The following is a 14,938-nucleotide window of genomic DNA, read 5'->3' as shown; positions in this document are numbered from 1 at the left end:
CACAACATTGTTCCATAAATACTTTTATTTATGCAAACAATCTAAAATTGACATATCCAAAAAGTTGTATTTAGTTAATCATACAACTCATTGGTCAAAAAAACAAAAAAAACAAAAAAAACAAAAACTTAATACTTCTTTGTTTATTTCAGATAGGCATTTCTCTGAAGCCAAGATATTTTTGAGAGGCACAGTATATAAATCCTAAAGTACTATACAGTTAAAAAGACAAGACAAAACAGCCATCTTGAGAAAAGCTTCAGAGTTTTGACCTGAAGCTATTGAACAAGGAAAGCTATATAGCAATGTGTTTGGTGTCTGATCATGAAAGATTTTGTAGCCAAGAATAAACACTGAAAGAAATGTGGTGTATTTTGTGGGGTGCAAGAAAAGGAGCAAGAAGAAACCTAGACACACAACTGGAAGCCAAGACAAATAACAGAAAGTAGGAATGCTGCAGACATATCTAACCAGATACCTGGGTCTGCTTGAAAAAGGATACAAAGCATCTGCAGGAAGGCAGACATGAGAAGTATGACAACACTTAAGCCTATTTGTAATGGTGGGAGAGAAGAAATCTGCAACACTAAACCACACAAAGGAGCAAGCTAATTTGTGAACATCTGAGGTCAAGCAAAAGTTTTCCATGTGATGGCAGCAACATACTGTGGGCCTCACCAGCCCCTGCGACGCTTTCCCCACATGGAATGGAGTGAGGCCTCATTAAAGCAGAAGGCCAAATCTTATGTTAGCAAAACTTAAAAACAAACTATGTCTAGGCTAGGCCTAGGACAACAGTAAGTCTTTGTAGAATTTAGACATAATTAATCTCATCCCTCGGTGTGAGGAGCAGCAGCCAGCCTAGATTTAGCGGAAGAAAACATAACTGTGTGCACCTGCATAAAAACCCAAGAAATAGATCAAAGTGGAAAAAAAGAAATATATAACCAATACAAGAAGTGATTTTTGTGCTTTTATGGTTACTTGTAACAATACACATAGTGTTCATAGTAGGCAAGCACTCTTTAGCTTTTTTTTATTTTATAAAAACACCTGGAATATGTGACAGGAAGTATAGATACCGTTTGGTATTTTATGTATAGGACTACTGTTCTAAATCATACAGAGGGCTTTAAAAATATAAAAAACAGGAACAAGGTCCCTGCCCTGAACAGCTTAAAAAGACTCCCTGCTTTGAACAGCTTATGCAGTACAATTTTCTCTCGTGCCTAGCCCTTAAAAGATACTTAAAATGGATTATTTAAAAAAAAAAAAAGTAAAAAAAAAAATGCATGAAAGTTCCTCCTATAGATAAGACATTTTAGAGAGATCATTTTTCAGATTTTTAATGTTGGAAGGGCTCTTGCACACATGCAGGCATCTTTAAAAATATAAAAAACAAGAAAAAGATCCCTGTCCTGAACAGCTTACAAAAACTCCTTGCTTTGAACAGCTTATACATTAAAATATTCTCTTTCCTACCTTGCCCTTAAAAGATGCTTTAAATCAGAGGCGGGCAATTATTTTGGGCAGAGGGCCGCTTACAGAGTTCTGGCAAGCCATCAAGGGCCAAATGACAAAAGCAGCCAGGGGCAGATTAATATTAAGTTTTTTAGGGGCCCCACAGGCTGGATAGAATGTCCTGGTGGGTCGCATCTGGCCCACAGGCCGCATTTTGCCCACCACTGCTTTAAATGGATGGATTTCAAAAAGAAAAAAAAAAAGTGCATGAAAATTGCTCCTATACACAAGACATTTTAGACGGATAAAATTTCAGATTTATAATGTTGGAAGGGCTCTCAAGAGCATTCAAGTCCAGCCTCCTGCACAGATGCAGGATACGCTACTGTTAACCAATTCCACCTCCTTGAAAATCTTCAGTAAGGGAGACTCCACAACTTCCCTAGGCAGCTTGTTCCACTGTTTGTAGTTAGAAAGTTTGTTCCGAGACTTTATCCAGGCCTGCTTTACTGCTGTTTAAACCCATTGCCTTCTGTCCTTCCCTCTGCAGCAAGGCAAGCGAATTTCGCCCCTCCCCGCCCATCTTCTTTATGACCATCTTTAAAATATTTAGAAATTGCTTTATTCACCATTAATCTCTTTCCCCTGCAAACTAGACAGACTTACTTCCTGCAACGTTTCATCATATGCATTACATTCCAGCCCTTTTAGCAACCTAGTTGCTCTCTTCTAAACCCTCTCCAGTTTCTTCACATTCCTCACAAAGTGGGATGCCTGAAATTAGGCAATACTCCAACTAAAGTAAACAACATCTGTACTTTGTCCTATATTTTATCTTCAAATGATGTAATGTGACTCCAAGGAGATAGATTAACTAAGACTGGATTTGAACTTGTGATCTAGATGCAAAAAGTTGACATCTCCAAAACAACAAAGAAATCTTCCAGATGTTCCCCTAACGGGTTCCAGCACCATTCTGAGTATTCAAGTTTTTCTTTACTCCCTCTGTATTTGTCAGCTGACAAAAAGCATGGTAAAGTTGTTTTCCTTCCCCCACCCCACACAGTAACATTTATCGCCAAGTATATTAGCACAAAGAACCCACTCAATCACTGCCAACTGCAAGATAATACTGTGCTGTGGAATGTTATACATGTAATAAGCGCCCCAATAATAAGCTTATCTAAGACTTACGTTTTTTTTACTGACACTTGCGATGTTTCAGTTTTCCAAAGAACAAGTCTACAAGTGCAACAGATCTACAACATGGGTGCTCAGCCCTCAGAGCAGTGTCCTCCAGTTCCTGGGTTGTTACTCTCCTTGCTGCCAGACTCTGTATGACTGGGGAGCTCTGTGGGTTGGACAGCATAGCCCTGCATGCTAGATCAGGTATATAGGGCAGTGTGAGGCCTGATTCCAGCATGGTGTGGGACCCAGTTATAGCTAATGGTTTGGTCCTGTGTCACTCATCTGGCCTGTAGGGCCAAAAGATTGAATACCATTACAATATGATGGTATCATGGTTTGGCTTTGCTAGGCTAGGCTATCCCAAGCGTGCTGCATCCACCCATTTCTACAGGCAGTCCTAACCAAGAGGTACACCAGTGAAGATGCTTCAGATCCATCTCTACAGGCTGCTCTTGAGAGTCCATTCTCATGTGTAATGGACAAGCCCAAGGTGGTCCCAGTGTTGTACTTCCAGGCTGGTAAAGTGCTCATGGCTGCAAACGGGCAGGATAAGCTAAGGAAGAGCCCAGTCAGAACAGGCTACTACTGTGGTGTAGACAACCCTACAGATTTTAAGGCCAGAGGAGACCTCCTGAATAAACAGGACAAAAACCTCTGACTGTAATTTCTGCATCAAACCCATAACTTATCTAAGCTTTTATAGCAAACCTTTTAGAAAGGCATCCAGTCTTGATTTAAAGACTTCAAGGTGATGGACTGTCTATCACATCAGTATGGAGTCGCCTACTGGTTAGACTGAAACAGGTATTCTATATTCGAGACGTAGTTTCAACGTCAGAAATAAAAGTCAGTTTTCAATATCAGCTTCTTCCATGATTCTGAAATAGTCTTAATTCTAATCTTCCTTAAAGAGATGCAGTGTGGGTTAATTAGGTTTTGGGTGTGGCTTAATTAGGTATTTAGAAAATACCTGGGGAATCCTAGGATGAAAAGTGCTAGAAGAACAGATACAATTTTTACTCCCTTTCATTACAGAATGAAGCAACACCATTCAATTTGAAAAAAAAATGTCAGCATAAATCCTGTTAAAAGTAGTCTAAGATTTTTGGTGCACTGTGTGTCTGTGTTATTTTTTAAAAAGCTATACTTTTTAACACTTTTGAAACAAGAGTATAGAATTCTGATGGCAAGTTAAGGATGAATCAATATGTACTCTGATTTCTTGTAAGTAATTGTGTTTCTTTGGACTCATTAAAAATGTGCATTATATTTTTCTGGTCTTATATTGCTTCTGTTTACAGCCAGCTGTTTCAGTATTATATTCTCTTCTTTTGGATTGTTTCACCATTCAGTTTTCCAGATTGTCCAGTTTTCACTTCTGCGTGTGAAAAGTTCCAGTCAGTTGGATTGACAACCTGCATAGTCTTTTTGTATGTCCAGTATGGGTTAAGAATTATTGACACAGAAGCTAATCCCAGGAATAAAACGATAAAATACAGAAGTCCAAGGTTTTCCACCACATCATTCCAGTTGGAAATACACACCCACCACATGTGATAAGTAAGCATCATACGGCAGTGAAACAGATGGATCATGAGCCACTGGTTTGCCTTCCAGAAAATGGTATGAGAATAGCCAGCCTGGAAAACAGAGACAAGTAATGAGATTGCTGCTTCAATACAACAATGCACATAGACTTTGTAAGGCAGAAGCAGGGGTGTAATTACCAGGGTCCTTGCCCTAGGTGGCAGAAGCAACAGCAGCAGCTGGGGTGGCAGTGGCAGCAGATGAGCTGGCAGCAGCTGCCATTCTCGAACCCCTTGAAAGTGGGCACTTGGAGCTGGTGCTTCGGTCACCCACTCCTTGTTACATAACTAAAAAGAAGTTCAGCCTTCTGTCACTGTAAAGCAGGTGTGGCAAACCTGAAGCATGCAGGCCACCCTGAAGCATGCAGGCCACAAGTGGCATGGGCAACTGCTGTTTGTGGCAGGCATGCCTCAGGCACCCAGCAAAGAGAGGAGCCAAAATGGAGGCAGGGGGAGGGTGAAGACTCTGGCCCTGTAGTAAGGGCAGGACCACTGCTGTGAGATGTCAGATCTCTCTGCCACGAGCCAAATTAAACCTTCCCTGGCCCCACAAGTGCTGCAGTTTTATACATCCATTGAGCATTTGAACTCCAGCAGTTTCAGGACCAGGAAAGGGTCAATCCAGCTCTCTTACAGCACTCTCCTGCCCCTGCTCAGGTCTGAGTTGCACCTCAGTCCCTCATCAACTCCAATCCAACACCCCAAAGCCTGAAATCTCTCAGGTATAAGTGCAGTGGGGACGGATTCCAGCAGCACTCAGGGAATGGGTGGGATTTAACTTGCCACACTCCTGCTAATAGTGTAAACTGCTACTCTCTCCAGCCGTTTTCTATGGTGTCCTATACAATGACACTTTATAGCACCCTTGTCCAGAAGAATGCAAAACTACTTCCCAGAATGTATGGGTATAGTAGCACCTACATGCAGCCACCTGCTGGATAGAAGAAAACGACTACAACAAAGCACAGGTCATGGCAGCATGAGAGTTAGCACAACATGGGAAATTTAAGCAACACACACTGATTTAAATCCAAGTCCGGAGATTTAAAACCACTAAGACATACTCGCTTGGAACTGATTATTGCTCATAAGGTAGGATATTAATTTCTCTTCCAACAAGCAAAACACATCCCTCACACATGCATGACTGATTGACTCGCACACACACATGCATATGGGAGCACACATATCTAACTCTCCAGCAGCAGTTTATTGGTTTATTTTGGGTTTGTTAGAGCTGATGACTCATTCTCACTTCCCATTTTCAGGATAGGGTTTTGAATATACCCTCCTCCCCACCCCCACACACACACACACAGTTGGGCCACTTTAAATTTGTGGTCCTCAATCTAGGAAACTATTTACTTGTGTGTGTGTTGGGGGATGGGGGTGGGGAAGAAATTAATTCCTGACACTAAAAGCCAGTTTCCACCCCTCTCCACCCCCAACCAAAAAGGCATAGACAGATTTCAAAATTGCAAATCTGCTCTGCAGCCACCTAACCCTGTAAGTGCCTAAAATTCACAAGATGCCTCTCCATTCAATTGGAAAATTCCCAAGGCACCTGTTGTTAGAGCTATACACATGTTCAGAACTGTCCTCATCTGAGCAGCCTTGGCACCCAGATCCTACCTAAGCCCTACCAGAAAATGAGTGTATTGTCCTAAAATTCCTTAGAAAATTAACACAGTGACAGCTTTGGGCCCCTTACAAAATGCAGTTGTAGGCACTCTATTTTTAAAACTGGGCCAGAAGGACTGAAAATGGTGGCATCTAACTTCTATATAATAGGCCAGCAGTTACAGCACTAAGTCGGTAGACAGGAAACTGGGTTATACTTCCTCCTCAGTCTGAGAAGGTGCAAACCTACACTGCTCACCTCCTTGTAAACTAACACAATCTCTAGACCATAGGCATGCAAGGGGGGGGGGGGCTGGAAGGGCCTCTCCTCCATCCTGTTGAAGTTGTGCTGTTATACTTTTTCTTTTGCAAGGCACAGGAGGCCAAGAAAAGAATTCAGAGCCTGATTCTGTACCTTAGTGTTTAAGGAATGTAGCTAGGACTCCTGAATTCTAGCCCCCACTCCCATGGCTGTTCTAATGGAAAATGCTTAAGTAGTAAATAGAACAATCCTAAAATCTCTCCAAAGCCTGAAGTACTAGGCTAGATAGTGGTTATCATACTTGAGCATGCTCTCTCCTTTTGCTCCCCTGAACCATGCCTTGTTTTTTCACAGTGAGTCAACAGGAGGGGTGGAAAGTGTTTGAACTCCCTCAGGCTGTGGACAGCCTAGAACATAAATCTCCCACTTCCTGGGCAAGCCCTCTAATCACCAGGTTATGATACAAATGGGAACTACTTCCTCCTCTTCCAGCAGGTTCATTTTACATCCTCATTTTTCAAATTAAAAATAGAGCAAAAGCCCTGAAGAGAAACATTATATAATAAAAATATATGTATCATTATTAATATATTATAGGTTTAGATTAAGAATGTTAGTAGTAACAGTAGTAACTGACGTCACTAAACATACTAGTTTTCCTATAGTAGATATATTTGTGCTAGGTTTGCTGGAGGAGTTGTAAAAACAGAGAAAACTGTAAAACACGGTGAAAAGAAATACGGGTAACAAGTGACAGACCAAAATGATGAAAGGGAGATACAAAAACTTCTCTACTAAAAGCTGTAGTTTTCCCAAGGACATAAAACCCATCAAAATGACACCTTCTAAGGCACTACGAAAAATCACACCCCCCATCCAATTCCCAGTGTCTCTGAAACCAAAACATTTAAATACACCAAATCAGAAAAAGTTTACTAGAGCAACCCATGTATAAATATGTGGAATGAACTGGAAAAAAACACTGAAGAACTCAGCAAATCCAAGACAAATCTGCTGCCAGTCTGTATGCCAAACTCCTCTCCCCCGGCAGTATAGGTGAGAATCCATCTTGCATGATCACAGGTAGCCAGATAGACAATGGGATAACCATTTATTCTTGTGCTATAGCATGTAAAGTATAAGAGATCTTATGCTGTAGATCTGCTTTTTGCATCGCCTGTCAGTAGACAACCTACCAAACACCTACAATCCAGGTAATAACTATGCCTCATAATTCCAATTAAGGACCTACCTTAAAAGTGAGTTTTTGGAATTGCCACTCTGAGGCACCTATCTCTCTTCATGCATTGCAAAGGGAGTCAGGACACCTAACTCCAGATTCTGAATTTAACTCCGGCAGCCTGGTGCCTGCAAATTACGCACTGTAGTGCCTTACTCGCAGGGATTTAACTCTTGCTGACTTTAGCCCTATTAAACTACTTTTCAGAGACTTAAATGCAATATGGTTTGATTCACTTCCAATTTCAAAGAAAAACTCCCTCTCAATCCTAGAAGTAATCTTCCAATTTGGAGGCTAGTATTTATTTACTTGTAGATTTGTATAAGGGGAACAGGCAACATCTGGATTACAAGGGCAATTTCTATTTTAACTAATGAACACAAGGGAATGATCAACTCTTACCTTTAAAAGCAGCCAGGAGATGCAAGTGGTCGGAGTACTCATCTCAAGTAGCATGCCCATCAAGGGTAGGTAGTGTCCAGACTTGGTATTAAGTATCAGACCAAGAAAGCCACCAAAGGCAAAGAAATGATGCACTACTACAAATACATCAAATGTCTTGAAAATAAGGTTAGACAAATGAACGGCTACGTTTTCAAGCAAGAAGAATCCAGACGCTATTAAACAGGTAAACCAGCTCCATTTCTGTTGTGAATATACTTTGTCAGCTTGAAAAACAGGATCTATGAGTAAGGCCCACAAGCCAGAAACCCAACTTTGAAGTCCAAAAACACCACGTGTGACTGTCATGTTCCAGAAGACTTTCTCCTTTGATGGCAAGGTATGGTAAGTGACACTGATCCATGAGGACAGCGAGTGAGACAGAAGAAACACTCCTAAGTAGAGGAAAAAGCCAACTACTACTAAAAATAAACGAACTTCCCAGAGAAGATAGTTCCAGTCAAATATAGTGCTGGGCATTGCATCTTCATTTACAAGATCCATTTCTTCTGTCTGCAACTCAAAAGTCTTCAGTGAGAAACTTTAAGTACCCACAAGTGTGCTGATTTACTTTAGGTTTAACTCAGCCCGTCTCATTACAGAGCAGAAGCCACATCCTCTTCTTTTCCCATCTCTGATTAAAACAAACACACACCATTGTTAAAGAATGCATTGTACATTATGGCAGGCTCAGCAGTTTCAGGAAAGTTAAGAATGTGTTACTATTCCCATGAATGTTGCATAAACCATAGAGAAACTGCTTATTTGAAGATAATTAGCTAAAATATATACAGAAGATGTGGCATTAACAGAGAAACCCTGTTTTCTTACTTGCAGAACTGGGATGAATGCAGGATCTTGCAATGCACAAGGTCTGCTACAATAATGTACTGTTCAGGGTAGAGACAGGATGCAGAGCAGGGGCACCTGGGGCTGCCTTCCCCAGACTCTAGGCCCCTGGGCACCTCCTCTGCTGGGTTAAATGAGTGAGGGGTGGGAGGGTCCTCAGAAGGTCGCATCTAGTCCAACCCCCTGCTCAAAGCAGGACCAGCCCCAACTAGCTTAACCCAGCCAAGGCTTTATCCTGTAACTATCCACAACATAACATTCTTCCAGTTATTTAGTAGTAATGGGAAAGAATAATAGGGAAAAATATGTAAAACACACTGCAATTTTCTCCATCTTACATAAGTTGTCTTTTGCCTTTATAAAATATTCCTCAAAAAGGCTTCAATTTGAAAGGTTTTGCTAACATTACTGTCAACATTGCTTAAATAATCTTGGGACAACTGGTACACCAATGCCTTGCCACTACTCCTACAGAACACTTGCAAAAAAATTGTAACAGCCAATAATCGTATTGTTTCTATCAAGAGCAGGATCCCAGGTGCAAAAAGGAACACACCTGAAAGGGGGCAGTTCCATAGGAATATAGAAGAAAGTTAAGAACAGAAAATGCAGCTAAAAAACAGAAAAACATCACTGGTTTCTCAGCACCCCTTTCTCCCCCTGCAACTCCCTCCACTGAAGTCTTAAAGATTCTTTAAGATCAAATAGGCACACATATAGCTTACAGTTTATAGATTAGAAAGGACTGTCCAACTGGCAGGCCACAGACTGCATGAGGCCTGTAAGGTCCCACTGCTCCGAGGGCTCTAGTCTCCCTCCTACCTTCAGCTGCTGAATAGAGCGCAGGCAGAGGTGCAGAGAGGATCTGCACAGCCGAAGTGCAGAGTGCAATGGCAGAGGGGCTGCCTACATTAGTGTGTGGTGCAGTGATGGAGGAAAAGGAAGGGAGGGGATGTGGAAGTGTCACTGCAGTACAGCAGTGGGGGCAGGGCTGCTTGTATGGGCAAGAAGTGCAGGGTCAAGGGCACCTGTAGCTTACCCTAGTGCACATGCAACATGCAGCCCTTACTTCTCCAACCTGTGGCATGTGCAGCCTGTAGCCACTTGGAAGTAGGGCAGCTTAAAAGATACATATTTACAGTACAGATACTTTATCCACCTCCTAGCAACATACAAAAGCGTCTCTAAAAAGTCTGTACAAAGTGGTCTTGGCATCAAGAATTAAGCTCTTGTCCTGAATATATTCACCTACATACATGTGTAGAAAATAAAGCAAGGCTTGGAAATCATTTGTGTTGCAAGTATCAACACAAATCAAGTGCAATAAAAACCCTCAAAGCTACATACTCTCAGTCGTACCTACAATGATTTCATCCCCTTCCAGCTCTTTTACACTGTCTCAGTGCACAGACGTGTAAGGGTTACACCTCCCCACCACTCCAGCATGACTCAGACACACCAGAGAAGTGGGACCAGGGACTAGAAACCCTCAGTTGAACATCAGCAGCAGACAAACTCACCACTGCCTTCAAGGGCGTCACTAGGAGCCGCAGGTGCGGGAGGGAGGGGTGACGCTCAGACTCCAAACTTGCTCGAACAGACGCGCAGAGCAAGTGCAACTAACTGCCCGTGACGCAGCTCTGGCTTCAGCCCGCCAATGCACCTGCTGCCGCCAAAGCCCGAGGCTCCTGGTCCCGGCTGGAGGGTCCAACCCGGCTCCTCAGGGGCTGCCCAGCACAGCGTGGGGGTCGTGGAGCACTTTCACCGTGTGGGCAGACTGGGGCGGACCGGGACCGGGGTTTTGCCCTTCCCTGCACCAGGGCCACGGCCCCTGCAAGAGCCCCCAGAGAAGCGGGCGCGGGCGCGGGCTCCGGGCAGCACCAGCTCCGCGCTGCCAGGGCCAGGCCGGCCGCAGGCAGCACTGAGGCCGGGGCCTTGTGACCGCAGCAGCCGCCGGGCCGGAAGGAGGTCCGGGAGAGGAAGGCACGTCCGGAATCCACTCACCGCCGGGCCCGTGAGGCCGCCCGGTCCTAGTCCTGAAGCCGCATGCCCCCGCAGCGTTTCCGCCCGACCGGCACCAACCACGCGCCCACTTCGTGGGGGAGGGGACGTGGAGCGTACCAATCACAGAGCAGAAGGCGGGGCCGGGCTGCTCCTCCCCACAGCCCCGACTGCGCAAGGCGTCACGTGTGCGGTCTCGGCTCATCGGGGAGGAGGGGATGCAGCTGGCGCGTGCGCGTTGTGCGCTGAGGATAGAGGGACGGGACTTTGACGCCGCGAGCTTCCTCTGCTGGGTTATAGGGAGGAGCTCAGGAGGTCATCTCTAGTGCAACAAGCCCTGGTCAAAGCGCGAACAGGGCCCTTTAAAAAGATATTTAAATTTTCCATATTCCAAGCCAGATTAGCCAAAACAAACTCCAAATCCGTGAGTCAGTGCAGAAACGTAAGTAGCCTTACTACGGGCGAACTTCCTCCACCCCCATCCGAGGCTTCAGATGCTTCCAAAACCTTCCAACCAGCTCATCGCAGCCAAGGCTTTGTCTGCCCAGGGCTTCAAAACCTCCAAGGATGGAGACAGTGCAGCCTGTCTGGGTTAGGGTGACCACCTTTTTAAAATGGAAAGGCAGGAGCATGCCTGGATCCCTGTCCAGCCGACAGGAGCGGAGTGGGGTCAGATGCAGGCCCCCTCTCCTGCTGCCGTTCCCCTGGAGCCCCTCCATCACCAAGCTGCAGGCCCCCCCCCCGCCTACCCAGCAGCAGTGGGGGGCATAACTCCACACCACCACCACCACCCCAGCTGCTGTGGGGTCCATCACCATGGTGGCACAGGATTCCCAGCAGGGTGGCGAGCCCTGAGCCCAGCACAAATCTTGAGGATGTGTCCTGCCCGCCCCCATGGGCAACTACCTGGGCTGAGGCTGCTCCTGTGGGGTCCAATACTGTTGACCTGCAGTGCCTTCTGCTGGCCCTGAGAGCATGGGAGGGGTAGAGGGGACAAACTGGGCCACAAAGCATGGCTCTTTCTGCATCTGCCCACTTGCCCACTAGCATGTTCCTAGAATCATGGGGTGGGAGACAGGGGGCTAGCACAGAGGCTGCCTGGGCACAGGCAAGGCAGCAGCAGTGGTGGCAGTCCCCAGAGAACTAGCTGCAAGCACCACTGGAGTAGCTGAGGCAGGTACAGGGTGCTGAATGTACCTCATTTGCAAAGAGGGATCCTGTGGTTCACTTTGGCTTGCTCTCACCTGGCTTGGCTTGGCACGCTAGGTATGCTATGGCATACTCTTTGGAAATCACTGACTTTGACTGTGCCCAAAGCCATGAATGGGAAAAAAATAATGCACCCAAGAATGGGAAAAAATAAGCCCTCAGGAAAGATACCCATGAGTAGGGTTCTACTTAAATCACAGGTAGACAAAGGATTTTTCATGGCCTGCTGAATTTCAAACCATGTTAGAAGCTCCATGAACCAGATCCTATTTTCAGCCACTAACTTAACTTGATTTTCAAAGTTGCTCTGTGATTGCATAATTTAAGTATACACTGTGTTCTGGGTGTGATTTCAAGCTCATGGGGTATTGGTTGTAGCCATGTTAGTTTGTCAGGGGTTTTCAACCAGGGACCCTGGGGGTACTTGGTATGGCTTCAGGGGGCACTTGGCAGTGGGTGCTGCTGGGGCCCCCCCCCTTACTTGATGATTGGCTGCTGGGGGACCCTCCCCCCCACTTGTCAACTGGCCACCAGGGGACTCCTTCCTTCTCAATCTCAGTCGGCCACCGGGGTCCAGTGACCCAAAAATGTTGAAAATCCCTGGTCTAAGTGTTAGGGAAGCACTGGATTTGCAGCTGAATACAAGGCCTAGCAAAAGCTGCTAACCTGTGGCCTAGCAAAAGCTGCTAACCACAAGGCAGAATAATATCTAAGCCAGCCATTTGCTTATGCTAAGTAACCATCTTAACTGTATTAACCATTTTTCTGAAGAAGCACCAAGTAAGTCTGTGTGAGTTTGTGTGCTGTGAATGAGGTGAAGCCTTAGGACTGTGGAAGATGGTACAACATGGGACAGAAAAACAGATAGGAATGTGGAAGATACAGATAGGAATGTGGAAGATAACATGTAACTGAGATGAACATATACAAAAGGGTGAATAGTGATTAGTAAAGAAGCCTCTGAAATCTGCCCATTGACTGAAGAAGTGGGGTGAAGGCCTTAGACATGCAGTCATAGCAAAAAGACATGTAAATGATTAAAATACATAGGCAATTCCATGTTAATGAAGTAAACAGTAAACAGAGACAGAGCTTGAGATGGGAGATGAAATGGGTGGAACAGAAGGAGGGACAGAGGTGGAGTGAATATTAATGAACATGAATCAAAGTGTATAAATGTGGAAAGAACTATAGTTTAGTGCAGGTCCCCGGTTTGCTGAGGTTTTTTTGGGACCTTTGCCTGAAGCTGTCTCCATTCTGAATAAAGCTGTTGTGAGCAATGTGTGCAAGTAGCATTTGCTCCCTGCTTGCTCTGGCTAATGAGTAACAGGACCCATAAGTGATTGGATCATCATCTCCCTACTTGTTGGGCACCGCATAGAGTCAGGGTCTAACACTAAGGACAAAGGCAGACAAGGTTCTTTGGGTAAATGTGATATCTTTTATTAGACCAACTGAATAGTTGAAAAAATGTTTATTTTCAAACTGTTGGGTACAAACACCCTTCTTCAGGCAGAAGGTAGACTCTCTTCTAGTAGACTTCAAGATGATCATGAGTCAATGTGATGAAGTGGTCAGTAAAGCTAACTGCACTTTATCATGCATTAGCAGGTGCATCACAAACAGATCCAGGGAGGTAATACTTCCCCTCTGTCGTGGCACCGGTAAGGCTGCAGCTTACCAATGTGTTCAGTGTTGGATGCCGCACTTCAAGAAGGATGTGGATAATCTTGAGAGGGTCCAGGGGAGGGCTACTCAGATGGTTACAGGCCCGCACATACGGCCCTACGAGGAGAGATTGAGGGTCCTGGTTCTCTTCAGCCTCTGCAAGAGAAAGCTGAGAGGTGATCTTGTGGCCACCTACAAATTCATCAGGAGGCAGGGGACAGCAAGGAATAGGAGATACTCTGTTTACCAGAGTACCCCTTGGGGTAACTAGAAATAGTGCCCACAAACTGACAGACAGCAGATTTAGATTGGACATCAGGAGGAACTTCACTGTAACGGTTACGTTGGAATGGGCTTCTAAGAGAGGTGCTTTTCTCCCCTACCCTGGAGGTCTTTAACAGGAGATTGGACAAGCACCTGGCTGGGGTCATCTGACCCCAGCTCTCTTTCCTGCCCAGGGCAGGGGGTCAGACTCAATGATTTACTGAGGTCCCTTCCAACCCTAAAACATTTATGAGATATAGTACACTGTGGTAGTACTTAATATTTTTGCATGGTAAGAAACTGTTAAACCATGAATTCCACCGTGTAAGCACTGGTTCTGGTGGAAGTGACACAGTTGCATTTAGATCCTCCTTTGTTTGGTGATGGACTCCCTCTGTCAAAGCTTATAGCCTGGATAATATTTGAATGCTTTTTTAAAAAGAGGAAACCAGTCTATCCATATCAGGAAAATGTGTGCTATAGATATCACTTACTAAGGAAAGAATGTGCAGATAGCACGAATTATATTGGGCATCATTCCATGGATCACTTCAGAGAAAGCTTTACACATACAGACTGCGTCCACATGAGTGTGGACGTTTGGCTCCCTGGGGACAATTAGCAGCAGGACATCTTACCTGGGGTTTTGAGTGCCTCCCAGTGCTACAGCAGTGGTGATCCTGCCACTCAGAGCCTGCCCAGCATCTGGAGCATGGCTCCACATAGCCAGGCTCCGGTTTTGAGCGGCACACGCTGCCCCTATGTGCACCACTCCATTTTTTTGTATGGGTTTTTTTTTTTTACCCCTGGATATCCAATTCCCTCCTCCCCACACACACATGCTCCTGCCTTGTAGCATGGAGAACACCTGAACGTGGAGTATCTGTCTGCAGTGCCATATACCTCATAGCCACACTCATCTGGATGCAGCCATATATAGTACTGTCAGACAGAAATTCTGTGATCTTGTGAAATGTTAAGCCATAGATTATAACAGCCTTCACTTCAGCTTGTGACACAGTTGAAAAATTAACAGACAAGTTGAACCGGCTCTGTTTGAAAAACAGGTAGGTCGCAGTGTTTCCAGGTCCCAACTCCAAATGAAATGTGGAGAACATAGCTATTCTGGGCATCTCTTGCTACATCTGC

The 14,938-nt window shown here is 44.9% G+C and overlaps 1 protein-coding gene across 2 annotated transcripts; it reads right to left on the bottom strand.

The window, feature by feature from the left end:
• CLN8 (CLN8 transmembrane ER and ERGIC protein) lies at positions 1–10,778 on the bottom strand. Of its 2 annotated transcripts, none has more exons than XM_090033240.1 (3): positions 10,168–10,778; positions 7,760–8,432; positions 1–4,289 (listed from the first exon to the last, which is right to left on the bottom strand). In XM_090033240.1, exons 2-3 carry the CDS (start codon positions 8,300–8,302, stop codon positions 3,966–3,968), a joined length of 867 nt encoding a protein of 288 aa, XP_089889366.1. In that variant the 5' UTR covers positions 8,303–8,432; positions 10,168–10,778; the 3' UTR covers positions 1–3,965. The 2 variants fall into 2 exon arrangements, with proteins under 2 accessions (XP_089889366.1, XP_089889376.1); XM_090033250.1 differs by having other exon boundaries at positions 10,652–10,743.
• Between the last annotated feature and the right edge of the window lie 4,160 nt (positions 10,779–14,938).

This window comes from Crocodylus siamensis, chromosome 1 (genome assembly GCF_052110815.1).
Source record: "Crocodylus siamensis isolate JL-2025a chromosome 1, ASM5211081v1, whole genome shotgun sequence".
Taxonomy (NCBI): Eukaryota; Metazoa; Chordata; order Crocodylia; family Crocodylidae; genus Crocodylus; species Crocodylus siamensis.
Note: the sequence above shows the minus strand (reverse complement) of the source record. Positions and strands in the feature narration are given on the sequence as shown.

Excerpts from the sequence above, each read along its gene's own strand:
- CLN8 (XM_090033240.1), bottom strand. The coding sequence starts at position 8,302 with ATGGATCTTGTAAATGAAGATGCAATGCCCAGCACTATATTTGACTGG. Across the intron at positions 4,290-7,759 it reads TCTCCTGGCTGCTTTTAAAG|GCTGGCTATTCTCATACCAT; the intron begins GTAAGAGTTGAT and ends TCTGTTTTCCAG.